This window comes from Tamandua tetradactyla, chromosome 23 (genome assembly GCF_023851605.1).
Source record: "Tamandua tetradactyla isolate mTamTet1 chromosome 23, mTamTet1.pri, whole genome shotgun sequence".
NCBI lineage: Eukaryota > Metazoa > Chordata > Mammalia > Pilosa > Myrmecophagidae > Tamandua > Tamandua tetradactyla.
Window position 1 is genome coordinate 53723800 of NC_135349.1, and position 13587 is coordinate 53737386.

Consider the following 13587-nt stretch of genomic DNA (forward strand, 5'->3'; position numbering starts at 1 on the left):
CACTGGCTCCGCACTGACCCCTACTCCGCTTCTGACCCGTGCTGCCTGTTTCTTTCCAGAGAAGAAACGTCGCAAGAAGAAGCTGCCTGTTTCTCCACCCCAGCTCTTGGTTCAGGACTCTGAGACCACGGGCAGACAGATAGAGGATCGCGTTGCCGTGCTTTTCGCAGAGGAAGTGGAGTTATCCAGCACGCCACCGCTTCCTACCAGCAGACTCTTAAAGGAAAAGCGGAAAAAGGCAGCCAGGTGTCCACAGCTACCTGGAGGGAAGAACCTTCTGTGGGACGGCAGCGCGCTGACGGGCTCCTGGGCCTTGGAGTCCTTCTACACAGCCAGCCTGGTCCCTCCCATGGTGCCCCGGCGGCCCACCCAGGTGAGGCCCCTTCCTCTCCCGACACTCCTGCGGGCAGACCTAGGGAGAGGATGGCAGATCCAGAATTGCATGGGCCCCAGTAGTGCTACTTACCAAACCTTGGTGGTGGAAAACGCAGTCTGAGGAGGATGGAGTGGGGGGCGGGAGTAGGAAGCCAGAGGAGGGCTGGTTGTAGCTCACCTCTCCTTGCATGAACAAAACAGCTCTCCTGGGAAGAACAGTGAGTGCTAGAGGCTCTCAAGATGTGGGGTTCCTAGAGGGTTTAAGGTGCAACCCCAGAGACGCTGATATGCTTTTCTATGGTAGAGCCCAGAATCTGCATTCAAAATGAATCCCAGATTGTGAAGCAGATGGTCCTACACCGGAGGAGAGCAGGGCGTCCCCGGGGATGCTTCCCAGCTCTGATGCCCTTTCTGGAAATAAACCTTTTGCCAAACTTGGATGCCACAGGGCATGGTCTTTGCAAAACAGGAATCTGCTGGCAGAGAAGCCTGTTGGCGCTCAGGGGAGGGGAGTAGCTCCCCACGGTTTCTCTGGGCCATGGCTGGTACCCTAGGGAAGCTGCCGTCCTCCACAGCCCTTGCCTTGCTCTGCAGATGTAGGATGAGAACCGGCTCACTTCCATGTCATCCAGCCAGGCACACTCTGTGCAGTGGCTGCTGCAGCATGTGTAGCAATGAAGAGGAGAATCTGGTCGACTTGACTTTCTGACTTGTTTTAGGGTCTCACAAAGGAGCCTGAGTGTCCATCGATGCCACCCAGCCAGCCAAAGCCCAACGTGCTGACGCCACCTGCTCTCCGTAGCCCCCCTTCCATGGGCTGCAGCTACAGAGAGAACCCAGAAGAGCCCATCCCCACGAACCTGTCACCCTCTTCCAGCCAGAGGGAGCACCAGGCCCTGCAGGACCTCATGGACCTGGCCAGGGAGGGGGCAGAGGCAGGTGAGGTGCACGGGGGGGGGTTGCTTGTACCAGCCCCCACCTCCCTGGGCCCTCATCCCCTGTGGGTCGTGGCCTTGGCCGACATGCTTGCAGTGGTCCCCTTTGTTGGATCTAATGTTCCCTGACCCATGCCCAAAGGACGGGGGGGGAACACACAATCTGTGGGCGGCTGCTTGTAATTTTTTCTAACAGGTAAAAGTGAAACAGATAAGGCGTCAAGGTTTCTTCAAACTTTAACCAGGAAAGAGCTGTTTGTCCAGCGAGAGTGACCATTTGGCTTGATTTTCTCCCTTTTACTCTCTGTGAACCTCTCTCTTGGGAATGGGGTAGGTCGGTAGCAGTGAGTTTTGTGGGTGTTTTGCTTTAAACAAAGACATCGCAGATGATAGCTGGTTCCCTGGGAGCCTCGGGGTCCAGCTTGCTCGTAGTCAGTGCTGTTTCATTGGCAGTTGACGTTGCTGACAGATGATGTTCTTTTAATCTGCAAACCTTTCTCTCAGGGATGGATTTGGTGCTTCCATCGACTGGGTTCGTCCTGCCACCAAAAGACAAGCCCGTCGAGAGGGACGGCAGTGCCTCGGTAAGGACTGGAGACACCCACCGAGGGCCGTATTGGCTGGGCCCCGCTGCTGTCCTAGGGTCTGAGCTGCTCTTGGTTCTCCAAGGGTTTGGTGAGGTCAGCTAGCTGCTGATCTCCAGACCCTTCTGTATTTCCAGTGGTCTCCTGAGAAGCATCTCCACTGCCCAGAAAGCCGACTGCACCTTCCCCTTTAAAAGAGCCGAGCCCAGTGAGTGCACAGGGGAGCCTGTGTCTCCCGTTGGAGCACTGCCATGAAGGCTTTTGTCCCTTTGTGGCTGAACTGTGGGGTCACCCCTGTAATCGAGCCCTGGAGTGCACTTTATCCTGGGAGTCCAGAGGACTTGCTTCCCGCCCTGGGAAGCTCTGCTGATGGCTCCCCTGACCTGGCCCTCCCACCTCGCAGCGCACTTTCCTGTGCTGCTGATTGTTGGGTCAGATGTCAGATTTTCCTTAGCGGGGCAGCACCTCATGCATTATTCTCGTTAACTAAACACTTCACACAAAGGTCAGTTTGGTGATATCACTACCCGGTAGTTAAAGAGAACAGCCTCAGAATTCACACCCCGACAGGGTCTTCATCTGTAACAGTGGGCCAGAAGCTTCTCTTTTACGGGGCTGCTCTGAGCATGTAGTACCACAGCATGTCTCTCACGCTGAGCCTGGCGCACAGAGGGTACTCAGAGCTCACAGTGGGTGCTCACAGTTGCCGACGCTGCCATCACAGCGTCATCCCCACTGCTGGGCCACCCCAGCTCCTCCCTCACATGCAAGGTGGGGAATTCATCGTAACAGAAAATGAGAAAGAAGCTAGTGTCTTGCCATCCTGCAGAGTGCCTTAACTTGGTAACTTAGCAGTGGGCTCCAGCTTAGGGAACTATGGAGAGAACAGACCCAGGGTCCTGACTCCAGGCCCCTGAGGGCACCCCATCAGTTGGGCAGACTTCACACAGCGCAGTTAGAGACCTGAGCCGTGGGTGGGAAACAACAGGCTCCCTCTCCTCTCCATTGCAGCTCTCCCTGGGCTTGCTGGCCTCCGACTTCGGTGCCATGGTCAACAACCCGCAGTTGAGCGACGTCCAGTTTCAGCTGGACAGTGGGGAGGTGCTGTATGCACACAAGTTTGTGCTGTACGCTCGCTGTCCGCCTCTCATGCAGTATGTAAGTGCCTGGCTGGCGGGAGTCCTTCCTGGACACCTCACCCCAGCCCCCAACTCCAGCCACTAGGCCACTGTCTTCTCCCTTCCTCTCTGCCTTGCCCATGGGCACTCCTCTTCTGTCTCCTGCCAGCCTCTCTGCCTCCTGCTTCATTACTCCTAACTCCCTCTCTTCCCTCTCACCTCCCCGTCCCTTGTTCTCAGCTCCTCCTTCCCTCCCTCCCTCCGTCTGCTCCCCTCTGTTGCCGTGATGGTTCTGCTTCAGCAAAGAAGTGGAGACAAAGGCACATCTGAGGTTAAGACACGGTCTGAGGGCCAGACCTCAGGATTGGGAAACATCCATTTTTTTGTTGTTCCATTGAGTGAGAGTCCTTTACTCCCCAGAATTGTTTCCTTTTTTCTCTGTTTGCATAATTATAAAGTCCTGTGATCTCCGTCTGTAAGGCTGAGTTACTGAGGTGCATTTTCAGAGCCTTCTGCTTGGATCTGGTTATGATGTGGGTCTGACTTGAATGCCATGTGCTGCGGGAATCCAGGAAATTGTCCATCTCTCTATCAGCAAGTTTTAGAGCCTTTGGTGTAACTATTGAGGGAGGACTTATGGGTTCTCAACATCCATCCCTAATTTGAGTTTGAAAACAGAGGCCTTTTATGGCCAAACCTCCAGAATTCCTGGTCAACGAATAAAACCAGCACTGGCCAGTGCTTTTCCTGGGCTGTGAAGCTACTCATGAGACTAGAGACTCACAGGCCCTCCCACACCATCTGTTCTGCTCCAACTTATGACTGCGCAATGGATAAACCTTTCGCTTTACTCCCCCCTCAGGTAAACAGTGACGGCTTCTTTGCGGTGGAAGACGGGGATCTGAGGATTCAGCGCGCCCTGCTGAGCGACGTGAGCCCTGAGGCCACCTGCGCACTCCTGCGTTACCTCTACACTGGGGACCCCGGCCTGCCTGCCCTTCTGACCCCTGACCTGAGTTCCCTGGCCCTCAGGTCAGCATCGCCCCTGCCGTTCCCTTCACAGCCTCTGAGATGCACTGGCCCAGCAGCAGGAGGTTGATGCACTGGGAGGGTCGTGCTATGGAAAGGGCAAGGCAGAGGCCATAAAATTAGAGTATTTTCTTTATACCTTTTAATGCAAACTTTATGGCCAGTGATGACCTAGAATGGGGTATAATTTGATGGAAGTCTGGACAAAACACTTGCTGACGCATGGGCTTTTAGCTCCCTGTTCCTGGTAAGAGAGAGGCCCTTAGCCTCTGCTCCCCACAGACACTGCTGTGCCTGGGCCAGGCCCTGCTGTTCACCACTCACGCTGTGCAGCAGTCTTCTCCTGTGTCCCAGAAAATGGAAATGGACAGGATGCTCCGTCTAACGCCCGTGAATTTGTACCTGCCCTGGCAGTACTTTATACCAGATGGTGGTTCAGCAGAAAGTGTTGTTATCCCTCTGCCAAGGCTTGGGGGTCTCTGGGATGAAACCTTGGCTATGCCACGTTGCCCATTAGGTGTGTCTTTGAACAAATGAAGAGTGGCCGAGCCTTTGGGGTTTCCACTGTGCTGATTAAACCACAGAGCCTTCGAGCTGGTGGCAGCCTGGCTCACCCACTGTCTATGCTGACCTGCTGGCGGGTCTTGTCGGTTTTGTTTCATAGCCATTGCGTTGTTTGGGATGCCTTTATCGAGACGACCTGCTCGCTCCGGTTTGGCAGGCCCCCCCCACCCCAATTCCTTTTACCTTAAATTCGGCCCGAGGCACCAACTGACATCCAGAAGTACAGGCCACTGGCCCAGCCTGAAGCAGCACAAGCACCTGGTCTCTCGAACTCGGTGCCGCTGCTGACGTGCACGTGGGCACTGTGATCGGAGGAGGGCAGGCGACAGGTTGGGATGGGGCCCAGCGCTTCCTCCCTGAGCGGTGCTCGCGCTGATCCCCATGCCTCTGTGGGGCTGCCCGGCAGGCCGCATCCAGGCAGGGCACAACTCACACACTGCATTTTGTGTTGCAGGTTTGGCGTGAGTGAGCTTGTCCACCTATGCCAACAGGCACCCGTTGCTGGGGAGTCAGGAGGCAGACAATGGAAGGAGAAGGAAGATGATCATTGTGAAAGCCGAGAGGAGAATTTCCAGGAACTCTTGAGGTCCATGTGGGTGGACGAAGAGGAGGAAGCAGAGACTTTGTTGAAATCTGAGGACCGTGAAGAAGATGAAGAAAACGTGAATGAAGCAGAAATGGAAGAAATTTATGAATTTGCAGCTACTCAGAGAAAGCTGCTCCGAGAGGAAAGAGCAACAGAGAGAGAAGAGGCAGCCGACCAGATCACGGAGGACAGGCCAGGTTCAGGGTGTGTCCTGGCGAGTGTCCAGGTGGGTGCAGGACAAACGGAATCATCTGGGCAAGGAAGAGACGCGGCCCCAACTGAAGGGGAAAGTGTGCAACGGCCCATTCTGCTTCTACAGGGCCAGGGCTCGGACAGGAAGGAAGATGCGGAGACCCAAGGCCAGGATACGCCAGAGGAAGTGCCCGGCCCCTCCAGCCCCGCTCACCCTCCCGGGGAGCACCAAGCTGAGAGGAAGGAGGGCTCCTTTTTGCACTCCTTCGAGGATTATGAACAACTCTTGTCATCAACTCAAAGAGAATATGCTGAGCCTTCCCAGATGACGCGTGATCGAGAGGGACACAAGAGGCCTGTCACAGAAGATGGGGCGGGGGTTCCCTGTGCCCCCAATCACCACCAGGCACCTCCATCACAACCGAGCTTCTCCCTGTCACATCCCCCCTGGGGCGGGAGTCCTCCCCGCTCATGCCTTCGTCCTCCTCACCCAAGAGATTCCTCCCCGCTGACTCCCCCATCATTGAGTGCATTCTCCAAGATGGGCTCCCCAAACCCATCGTCGCCCATTTTGTCACCAAAACAAAAGAGGGATAGTAGCGTACTGACATTACATATAGATCCAGGCCACCAGAAAGGCAGAGAATGTGGTTACATGTTGGAAAGCAAAAATAAAGGGGTCCTGCCTTCCCCCGAGGAATCGCCATCCATTGACCTAACTCTATCAAAACCTGGCCATTTGAACTCCAGATCTCTGAATTCTCCATCCAACGTGGTCAAAGAAGATGAAATTATCCTTTTACTGGATTCCGATGAAGAGTTGGAGCTAGAACAGACCAAATTAAAATCAGTATCTCATGGACCCCCAAAAGAAAGGAAAGGGCTGGCAATGAGCTCCCAGTCCTCTGAGCTGCTTTCAGTCATCGACATCGATGCAGATCAGGGACATTCTCAAAGCCCACCCTCAAGGGCAGCCGAGCTGCCACAGGGGCACGAAGAAGAGGAGGGGGAGAGCCGGGGCTCCGCAGGCAGCAGGGGACCCCTCCAGCTGTTCTGTGATCAGGAAAGCAGCGCTGAGGGGGACGGCACCACCGACACTTCGTGGCTGGTGCCCGCCACCCCACTGGCCAGCCGAAGCCGCGACTGCTCATCCCAGACCCAAATCACAGGTCTGAAATGCAGGACTGCCAGGGACCAGAAGACTCAGCTCCGGCCCCAGGCCGTAGTAGAAAACAGGGAAGGAAACGAAGCCTCACATAAGCTTTCAGTCATTGTGCCCCAGACGCTGCCGTCATACTTTGTCCCTCTTTCTCCAGGAAATTCTGACACCCAGAGGCAGGGCCACCGAAGCCCTCCCAGCTGGCAGCCCAGGCACCAAAAGCACTGTCCTCCCGTGGCAGCCCGACACATCTTGGGAGGGCCCGTGGCTTTCAGCCAGCAGCCCCACGAACGCTCGCCACCCGAGCCTCGCCCAGGCAGTGGGGCCGCAGTGGGTGAAGTGGTGGAGGTCGAGGACAGTGAAGACGAGCAGGAGGCTGCCTCCCACCGGGCCAGCAGCAGCCCCCTGCCGGACAGCGACCCCCTGGCCCCAGCTGGCACCTGCTGTTGGAACGTTGAGCCGCTCTCCCCAATTCCAATCGACCACCTGAACCTGGAGCGCACCGGGCCCCTGAGCACCAGCAGTCCCAGCAGCGGGGTGAGAGGGGCCCCTGGCGGCCGGGCCCCTGGCTCCCCAGGACTCCTGGGCACCACCCCCATCCGAGGCAGCTGCACCGCCCGAAGGAAATCCCCAGAGAGATCCCCACGGGCTGGATCCCCAGGCAACAATAGGCTGAGTTTTTTGAGTTCAGCTCTGTGGGATGATTGGGATGGAGAAGAAGAGAAATCTCTCGAGTGTCTGCCTCTGGCCCAGAAACCAAGTACTGATGAAGCTCAGAAGTCAGAAGAGTTCGAGACCCCCAGTGAGTAACCCGGAGGGCTGGGGAGGGTATCTGTATTTGAAGCCCTCGGGGGCCGTGAAGCAGTAATGAAAATCCAGGGGGCGGGGTGCCAGAGGGCCTGCTGACCAGCACGAGACCCTGCCCTTGCCAGGTGTCTCTCAGCAGCTGAGGAAGAGTCGGCTCGTTACCCACCTTAGACTTCTTTCCCAGTACATCAGGGTTTTCCTAAGCTCGCCTGGATCAGAATGGGGCGCTTGGTAAAAATCCCCAGCTGTGTCCCACCTCCAGGGAATGAATCAGAATTCAGCACGCTCCCCAGGTGGCCAGGCAAGTGTGGGGAAACCAGCTCAGCACCGTCCATCCTCCTCATCCCCCGACGTGGCGGGATGCCACTTCCCAGCTCCTTTCACAAGACTTTAAATTAGATATGACCCGCTCTTTTTTTTCTATTTTTGGCTGGTTTAGGGCTTTGAGTTCTATAGATGTAACTAACATGTCAAAATGTACCAGAAGCTTCCATGATGGGAAACACAGCAAACACTCTCTTTGCCTATATTAAGCTTCCAAAACCTTGTGGCGAAAATCGTGGCAATGCAGAACAGAGAATGAATCAATACGCCACCTCTGTGTGGTCTCCTCAGACAGCATTTCTTTTTGGGACTTGTTCTCTTTGTTGATTTGGTGACTGAATTGGTTGTACTTGATTTCTTAAATTTTCAGACTCCTAAGAGGTCTGCTTGTGGTCTATAGATCATAATTATTTTTTTTAAATACTAGCTGTACTATAGACCCTTTAATTCAAGAGAGACACCCAACGGCTTTATAAATATCCAAATTCAAGAATATCATAACTATTTCTCCCATAAAACTTTTTATATTCTAAGATCCACAACTTTCTTAGATTGTTTCACATTTTTCCATTTCTTGCCTCTGGCACTAGCAGTTCATTCTCTTTTTTTTATTCTGATAACATACAACTAATATAAAATTTGCCATTTTAATCATTTCTACGAATACAATTCAATGGCATTAATTACTTTTACCAAGTCGTGCGCCCACCACCACCTTCCATTGCTAAAACATTTTCATCACTCAGAACCGAAACTCTTTACCCTTTAAGAGGGCCTTCGCACTTGAGGACTGTTTTTCATGGGAAAACAATTTTTATTATTATTATTTTTTTAATTAAAAAAAATTACGAGAAAGAAACACAAACATTCTCAACACATACACTCAGCAATTCATAATATCACATAGTTGCATATTCATCATCATGATCATTTCTCAGAACACTTGTATCAATTCAGAAAAAGAAATAAAAAGACAACAGAAAAATATAACAAACAAGAAAAAAAATTTTACATGCCATACCCCTTACTGATCCCTTTCATTGATCACTAGCATTTCAAACTAAATCTATTTTAACATTTGTTCCCCTATTATTTATTTTTATTCCATATGTTCCTCTCATCTGTTGACAAGGTAGATAAAAGGAGCATCAGACACAAGGTTTTCACAATCACACAGTCACATTGTGAAAGCTATATCATTATTCAGTCATCATCAAGAAACATGGCTACTGGAACACAACTCTACATTTTCAGGCAATTCCCTCTAGCCTCTCCATTACATCTTGGTTAACAAGGTGATATCTACTTAATGCATAAGAATAACCTCCAGGATAACCTCTCAACTCTGTTTGGAATCTCTCAGCCATTGACACTTTGTCTCATTTCACTCTTCCCCCTTTTGGTCGAGAAGGTTTTCTCAATCCCTTGATGCTGGGTCTCAGCTCATTCTAGAGTTTTTCTCAATCCCTTGATGCTGAATATCAGCTCATTCTGGGATTTCTGTCCCACGTTGCCAGGAAGATCCACACCCCTGGGAGTCATGTCCCACGTAGACAGGGGGAGGGTGTTGAGTCTGCTTGCTGTGTTGGCTGGAGAGAGAGGCCACATCTGAGCAACAAAAGAGGTTCTCTTGGGGGGTGACCCTTAGGCCTAATTTTAAGCAGGCTTGACCTATCCCCTGTGGGGTTAAGTTTCATAGGAACAAACCCCAAGACTGGGGGCTCAGCCTATAGCTTTGGTTGCCCACACTGCTTGTGAGAATATCAAGAATTCAACTTGGGGAAGTTGAGTTTTCCCTCGTTCTCACCATTCCCCAAAGGGGACTTTGCATATACTTTTCCACTCACTGATCAAATCACTCTGGGATTCATTGGGGCATCTAGCTGGACAAACCAACAAAATCTCATGTCTTACCCAAGGTTCCATGTACTTATGTTATTCAACCAGGCTATCTACATAAGAAATATTAGGAAATGCACTAGTCAAAATATAAATCTTGTACCAAATAAACATTTTTTGCTTTAGTGTCACACATAAGTTGAAATTTTAAAATATTACCATCTATTTTCAGCACCCTACAGTAATGACATTCCTTTGTTCTTCCTCATGCAAAAACATTTTTAAAATTTGTACATTTAGTCACTATTATTATACACTCTAGGCATTCTTAGATTATACCATCTCAATCTTTAATGTCTTTCTGATTTCATTTATGCCCCCAGCCCTCCTCCCTGTATCATTCTCCCATGCAGCTTCATTCAGTGTTTTAACATAATTGTATTACAGTTAGGTAATATTGTGCTATCCATTTCTGAGTTTTTATATTCAGTCCTGTTGCACAATCTGTATCTCTACAGCTCCAATTACCCAATATCTTACCCTGTTTCTGTCTCCTGATGGTCTCTGTTACCAACGAAATATTCCAATTTTATTCACTAGTGTCAGTTCATATCAGTGAGACCATACAGTATTTTGTCCTTTTGTTTCTGGCTAATCACACTCAGCATAAAGTCCTTAAGGTCTATTCATGTTGTTACATGCTTCATAACTTTATTCTGTCTTACAGCTGCATAATATTCCATCTTACGTAAATGCCAGTTTATTTAGCCACCCATCTATTGATGGATATTTTGGCTGTTTCCATCTCTTGGTAATTGTGAATAATGCTGCTAACGGGAAAACAATTTGTGTCACGTCATGATTTTTATGTACAGGGCGACAAATGGAGAATAACTGATGTAAGCTGAGTTGTGTATGACGAGCCCAGCAGGCTCGCTCCCAGACCTCAGGCTGGCTGCCGCTGCACCTCAACTTCTCCCTCTCCCAGGTTTCTCTCTGTTGGCCAAAACCAGGAGTATTAACTCCCTGACCGCTGAGTGCCCAGTGCGGTGGCAAGCCCCGGTCAGCTCAACTTGATAAGACTCTTCAGGCAGGAGCTAGGTGGGTGGATAATGTGGCTGAGCAGAGAGGGGGACGCAGGGCTGTCTCCTCATCCTTGGTGTCTTCCTTGCCTTCAGCCTTCTCCACATAGTCCACGGTAGCCTCTCTCCACCCTGAAGTTTGAAATCCTCAGAGCTAAACCACCACGTGGGTGATTTCCTCAAGTTGCAGGTGCCAGAAGCCAAGCACCTGTACTGCTCCTTGAGTGCTGGGAGCTTTCCTAGGGTCACCATGCTCAGTGCCAGCACCCTGCCCAAGGCGGCTCACCAGAGGCCAGGCTGGGGAAGAGCTGGCGGCACCCGCTGATTCTCAGGGTCGGGGGAATGTGGCCCTTTCCTAGGCAGACACTTCGGGACAGGTTAGGGAAGGAGATCAGGGCTGCAGGGTCTCTCAAGCGGAGCAGCTCCCATAAGGGCCACCTGCACGTGGGTGCGGTGTTTCTGTCGTTAAGGGAGAAACGTCGAGCTCGGTCGCCCCAGGAGAAGCAGTGATGGGTCATCGTGACCCCGTCTGCCCGCGGCCTGGTTTCCTTCCTCCTGCATGCCTGGCAGGCGCATCCCAGAGCTGCTCCAGGGGGCGGGGACCACGGATTTGCGCTGCTCACCAGCTCCCAGTGATGCGGTGAGAGCCGTCGCCCAGGACCTTGGGGCGGGGACCTTAGCCTGGGTGCCCAGGCTGGCTTCAAGGCGTGGCAGATGCTGAAATCAAATGAAGAGCTGGGCCGTTCTGGGGGAGACAGAACCCACTGCGTTCATCACATCAGCCTTAAAGGGCTCCATGGCCATGGAAAGGTTATGGTTAGGAACCTTAAAAAATTCTTTAAGAACCAAAGGTATGTTTCTTAGTTGTCCCGTTTGTCTTTAAAATAACTGATTTCTCTTTTTTAAAGAAACAGCTTTATTGAGATATAATTCATGTACCATAACATTCACCCTTTGAAAATGTACAGTTTAGCGTTTAGCATTTCATAGAGCCATACAACCATCACTACTGTCTAATTCCAGAACCTTCTCCTCACTCCAGAAGGAGGACCCCCAACCCATGAGCTGCCACCTGCATTCCTGCTGCCCCCAGCCCACTAATCTGCTTCCTGTCACTATACATTTGCCTGTTCTGGACATTTCATATAAATGGGACCTGAAGCCATTTGTGTTTGCTTCTTTCACTTAGCATAATGTTTTCAAGTTTCCCCCATACTGTAGCATAAGTCATTCCTCTTACTGCCAAATGACATTTTGTTGTCCGGGTAGACCAGGTTTTGTTGATGCGTTCCTCTGTCGCGGGGCAACTGAGTCGCTTCCACCTTTGGGCTATTGTGAATAACACTGATGAACGGTGGGGTCGGTGTCTGCCCCAGTCCCTGCCTTCAGTTCTTTTGGGTCTTTACGTAGGAGTGGAATTGCCAAGTCAGATGGTAATTCTGTGTCCAGCTTTCTGGGGAACAGCTGAACTGTTTTCCACAGCTGTACCATTTTACCCTCCCATCAACGATGCAGGAGGGTTCCTCTTTTCCCACATCCTCACCAACATTTGTTGTGTTCTGTTATTTTCAAATAATAGCCATCCTGCTGGGTGTGAAGTGGTATCTCACAGCAGTTTTGATTTGCAACTCTTTAATGGCAAAGGATGTTGAGTTATCTTCTCAGTATACTTACTGGCCATTTGAATATCTTCTTTGGAGAAATGTCCATTCAAATTCTTGGCCCATTTTTTAATTGGGTTGTCTTTCTGTTACTGAGTTGTAGGAGTTCTTTATATATCCTAGATCTTAAATCCTTATCAGACATATGGTTTCTAAATATTTTTCCCTGCTCTGTAGGTTGTCTTTTCACTTTCTTGAAAAAGTCCTTTGATGCACAAAGTTTCTCATTTTGATGGAGTCCATTTTATGTTTTTTTCTTTTGTTGCTTGTGCTTTTGGTGAAAAGCATAAACTTCATCGCCTACTACAAGGTCCTGAAGATATTTTCCTCTGTTTTCTTGCAAGAGTTTTATAGTATTTGCTCTTATATGTAGGTCTTATATACAAATTTTTGAATTAATTTGTATATGGTGAGAGCTGGGGGTCCACATTCATCCTTTTGCATGTGGATTTCCAGTTGTCCCAGCACCATTTATTGAAGAGACTAATATCTCCATTGAATGGACTTGGCATCCTTCTCGAAAATCAACTGGCCATACATGTGTGGATTTATCTCTGGACTCTTAAGGTCTTTTCCATTGGTCTGTATGTCTGTCCTTACTCCAGTACCACACTGTTTTAATTACTGTAGCTTGGGAGTAAGTTTTGAAGTCAGGAAGTGTAAGTTTTCCAACTTTGTTCTTTTTTCAGGATTGTTCTGGAGTCCATTTTTAGGTTTCTTACTAAGGTCTATGCTTGTGCTTATCTGCCAGGTTGAATAGCCTCAGGAGCACACCCCCCCCCCAGCACCCATGCCATGCGAGGCCATGTCTCCACTGTGTCCGGTGTGACACTTCCCAACAGGAAGACAGGATCCCGAATCAAGCAGTGACAGGGGTAGACATCAGCACTTTCATGGAGCAGAATGGCATTGGGGTGCCTTCAATGCAGTGGTTTTCTCAGCGATAACAGGTCTCAGAAATGGTAGCTCCAGGTCCCTCATGCTAAAACGTGCATTTCTTTTATTCTATCCAGAAGGTGCTAATCGGAAAAAGAACTTGCCCCCGAAAGTGCCCATCACCCCGATGCCAAGATATTCCATTATGGAGACGCCAGTGCTGAAGAAGGAACTGGACAGGTTGGTGTCGTCCTGGCAGCCTGCTCACAAGCAGTCTCTTTCCTCCCATGCAGTACCAGCTGACCACAGCTGGGTGCTGGAGGACCCCACCACGCGCCTCCAGAGTCAGGGCCTGCTTGCCTGGTGGTGGCAGCGGGTCTTGGGTTTGACAGGAAGGCCACCCAGCCTCCCTGGTGTGGGAGCTGCACAAGGAAGGCGGCACACGTGACTGTGTGG

At 50.8% G+C, this 13587-nt stretch overlaps 1 protein-coding gene across 7 annotated transcripts in view; it reads left to right on the top strand.

Moving 5' to 3' along the window:
- The window catches only part of SLX4 (SLX4 structure-specific endonuclease subunit), a 29097-nt gene that overhangs the window by 13001 nt on the left and 2509 nt on the right, over positions 1–13587 (top strand). For 6 of the 7 annotated variants that reach the window (XR_013168119.1, XM_077141983.1, XM_077141979.1 and 3 more), the window contains exons 7-13: positions 60–373; positions 1095–1314; positions 1815–1894; positions 2906–3052; positions 3875–4044; positions 5060–7344; positions 13269–13371. Coding sequence is in view for 6 of the 7 variants with exons in the window: in XM_077141983.1 (XP_076998098.1) it covers positions 60–373; positions 1095–1314; positions 1815–1894; positions 2906–3052; positions 3875–4044; positions 5060–7344; positions 13269–13371 (3319 nt within the window). In the remaining variant the exon portion in view is untranslated. The remainder of the gene's footprint in view (positions 1–59; positions 374–1094; positions 1315–1814; positions 1895–2905; positions 3053–3874; positions 4045–5059; positions 7345–13268; positions 13372–13587) is intronic. The other variant, XM_077141984.1, reaches the window with a different exon arrangement.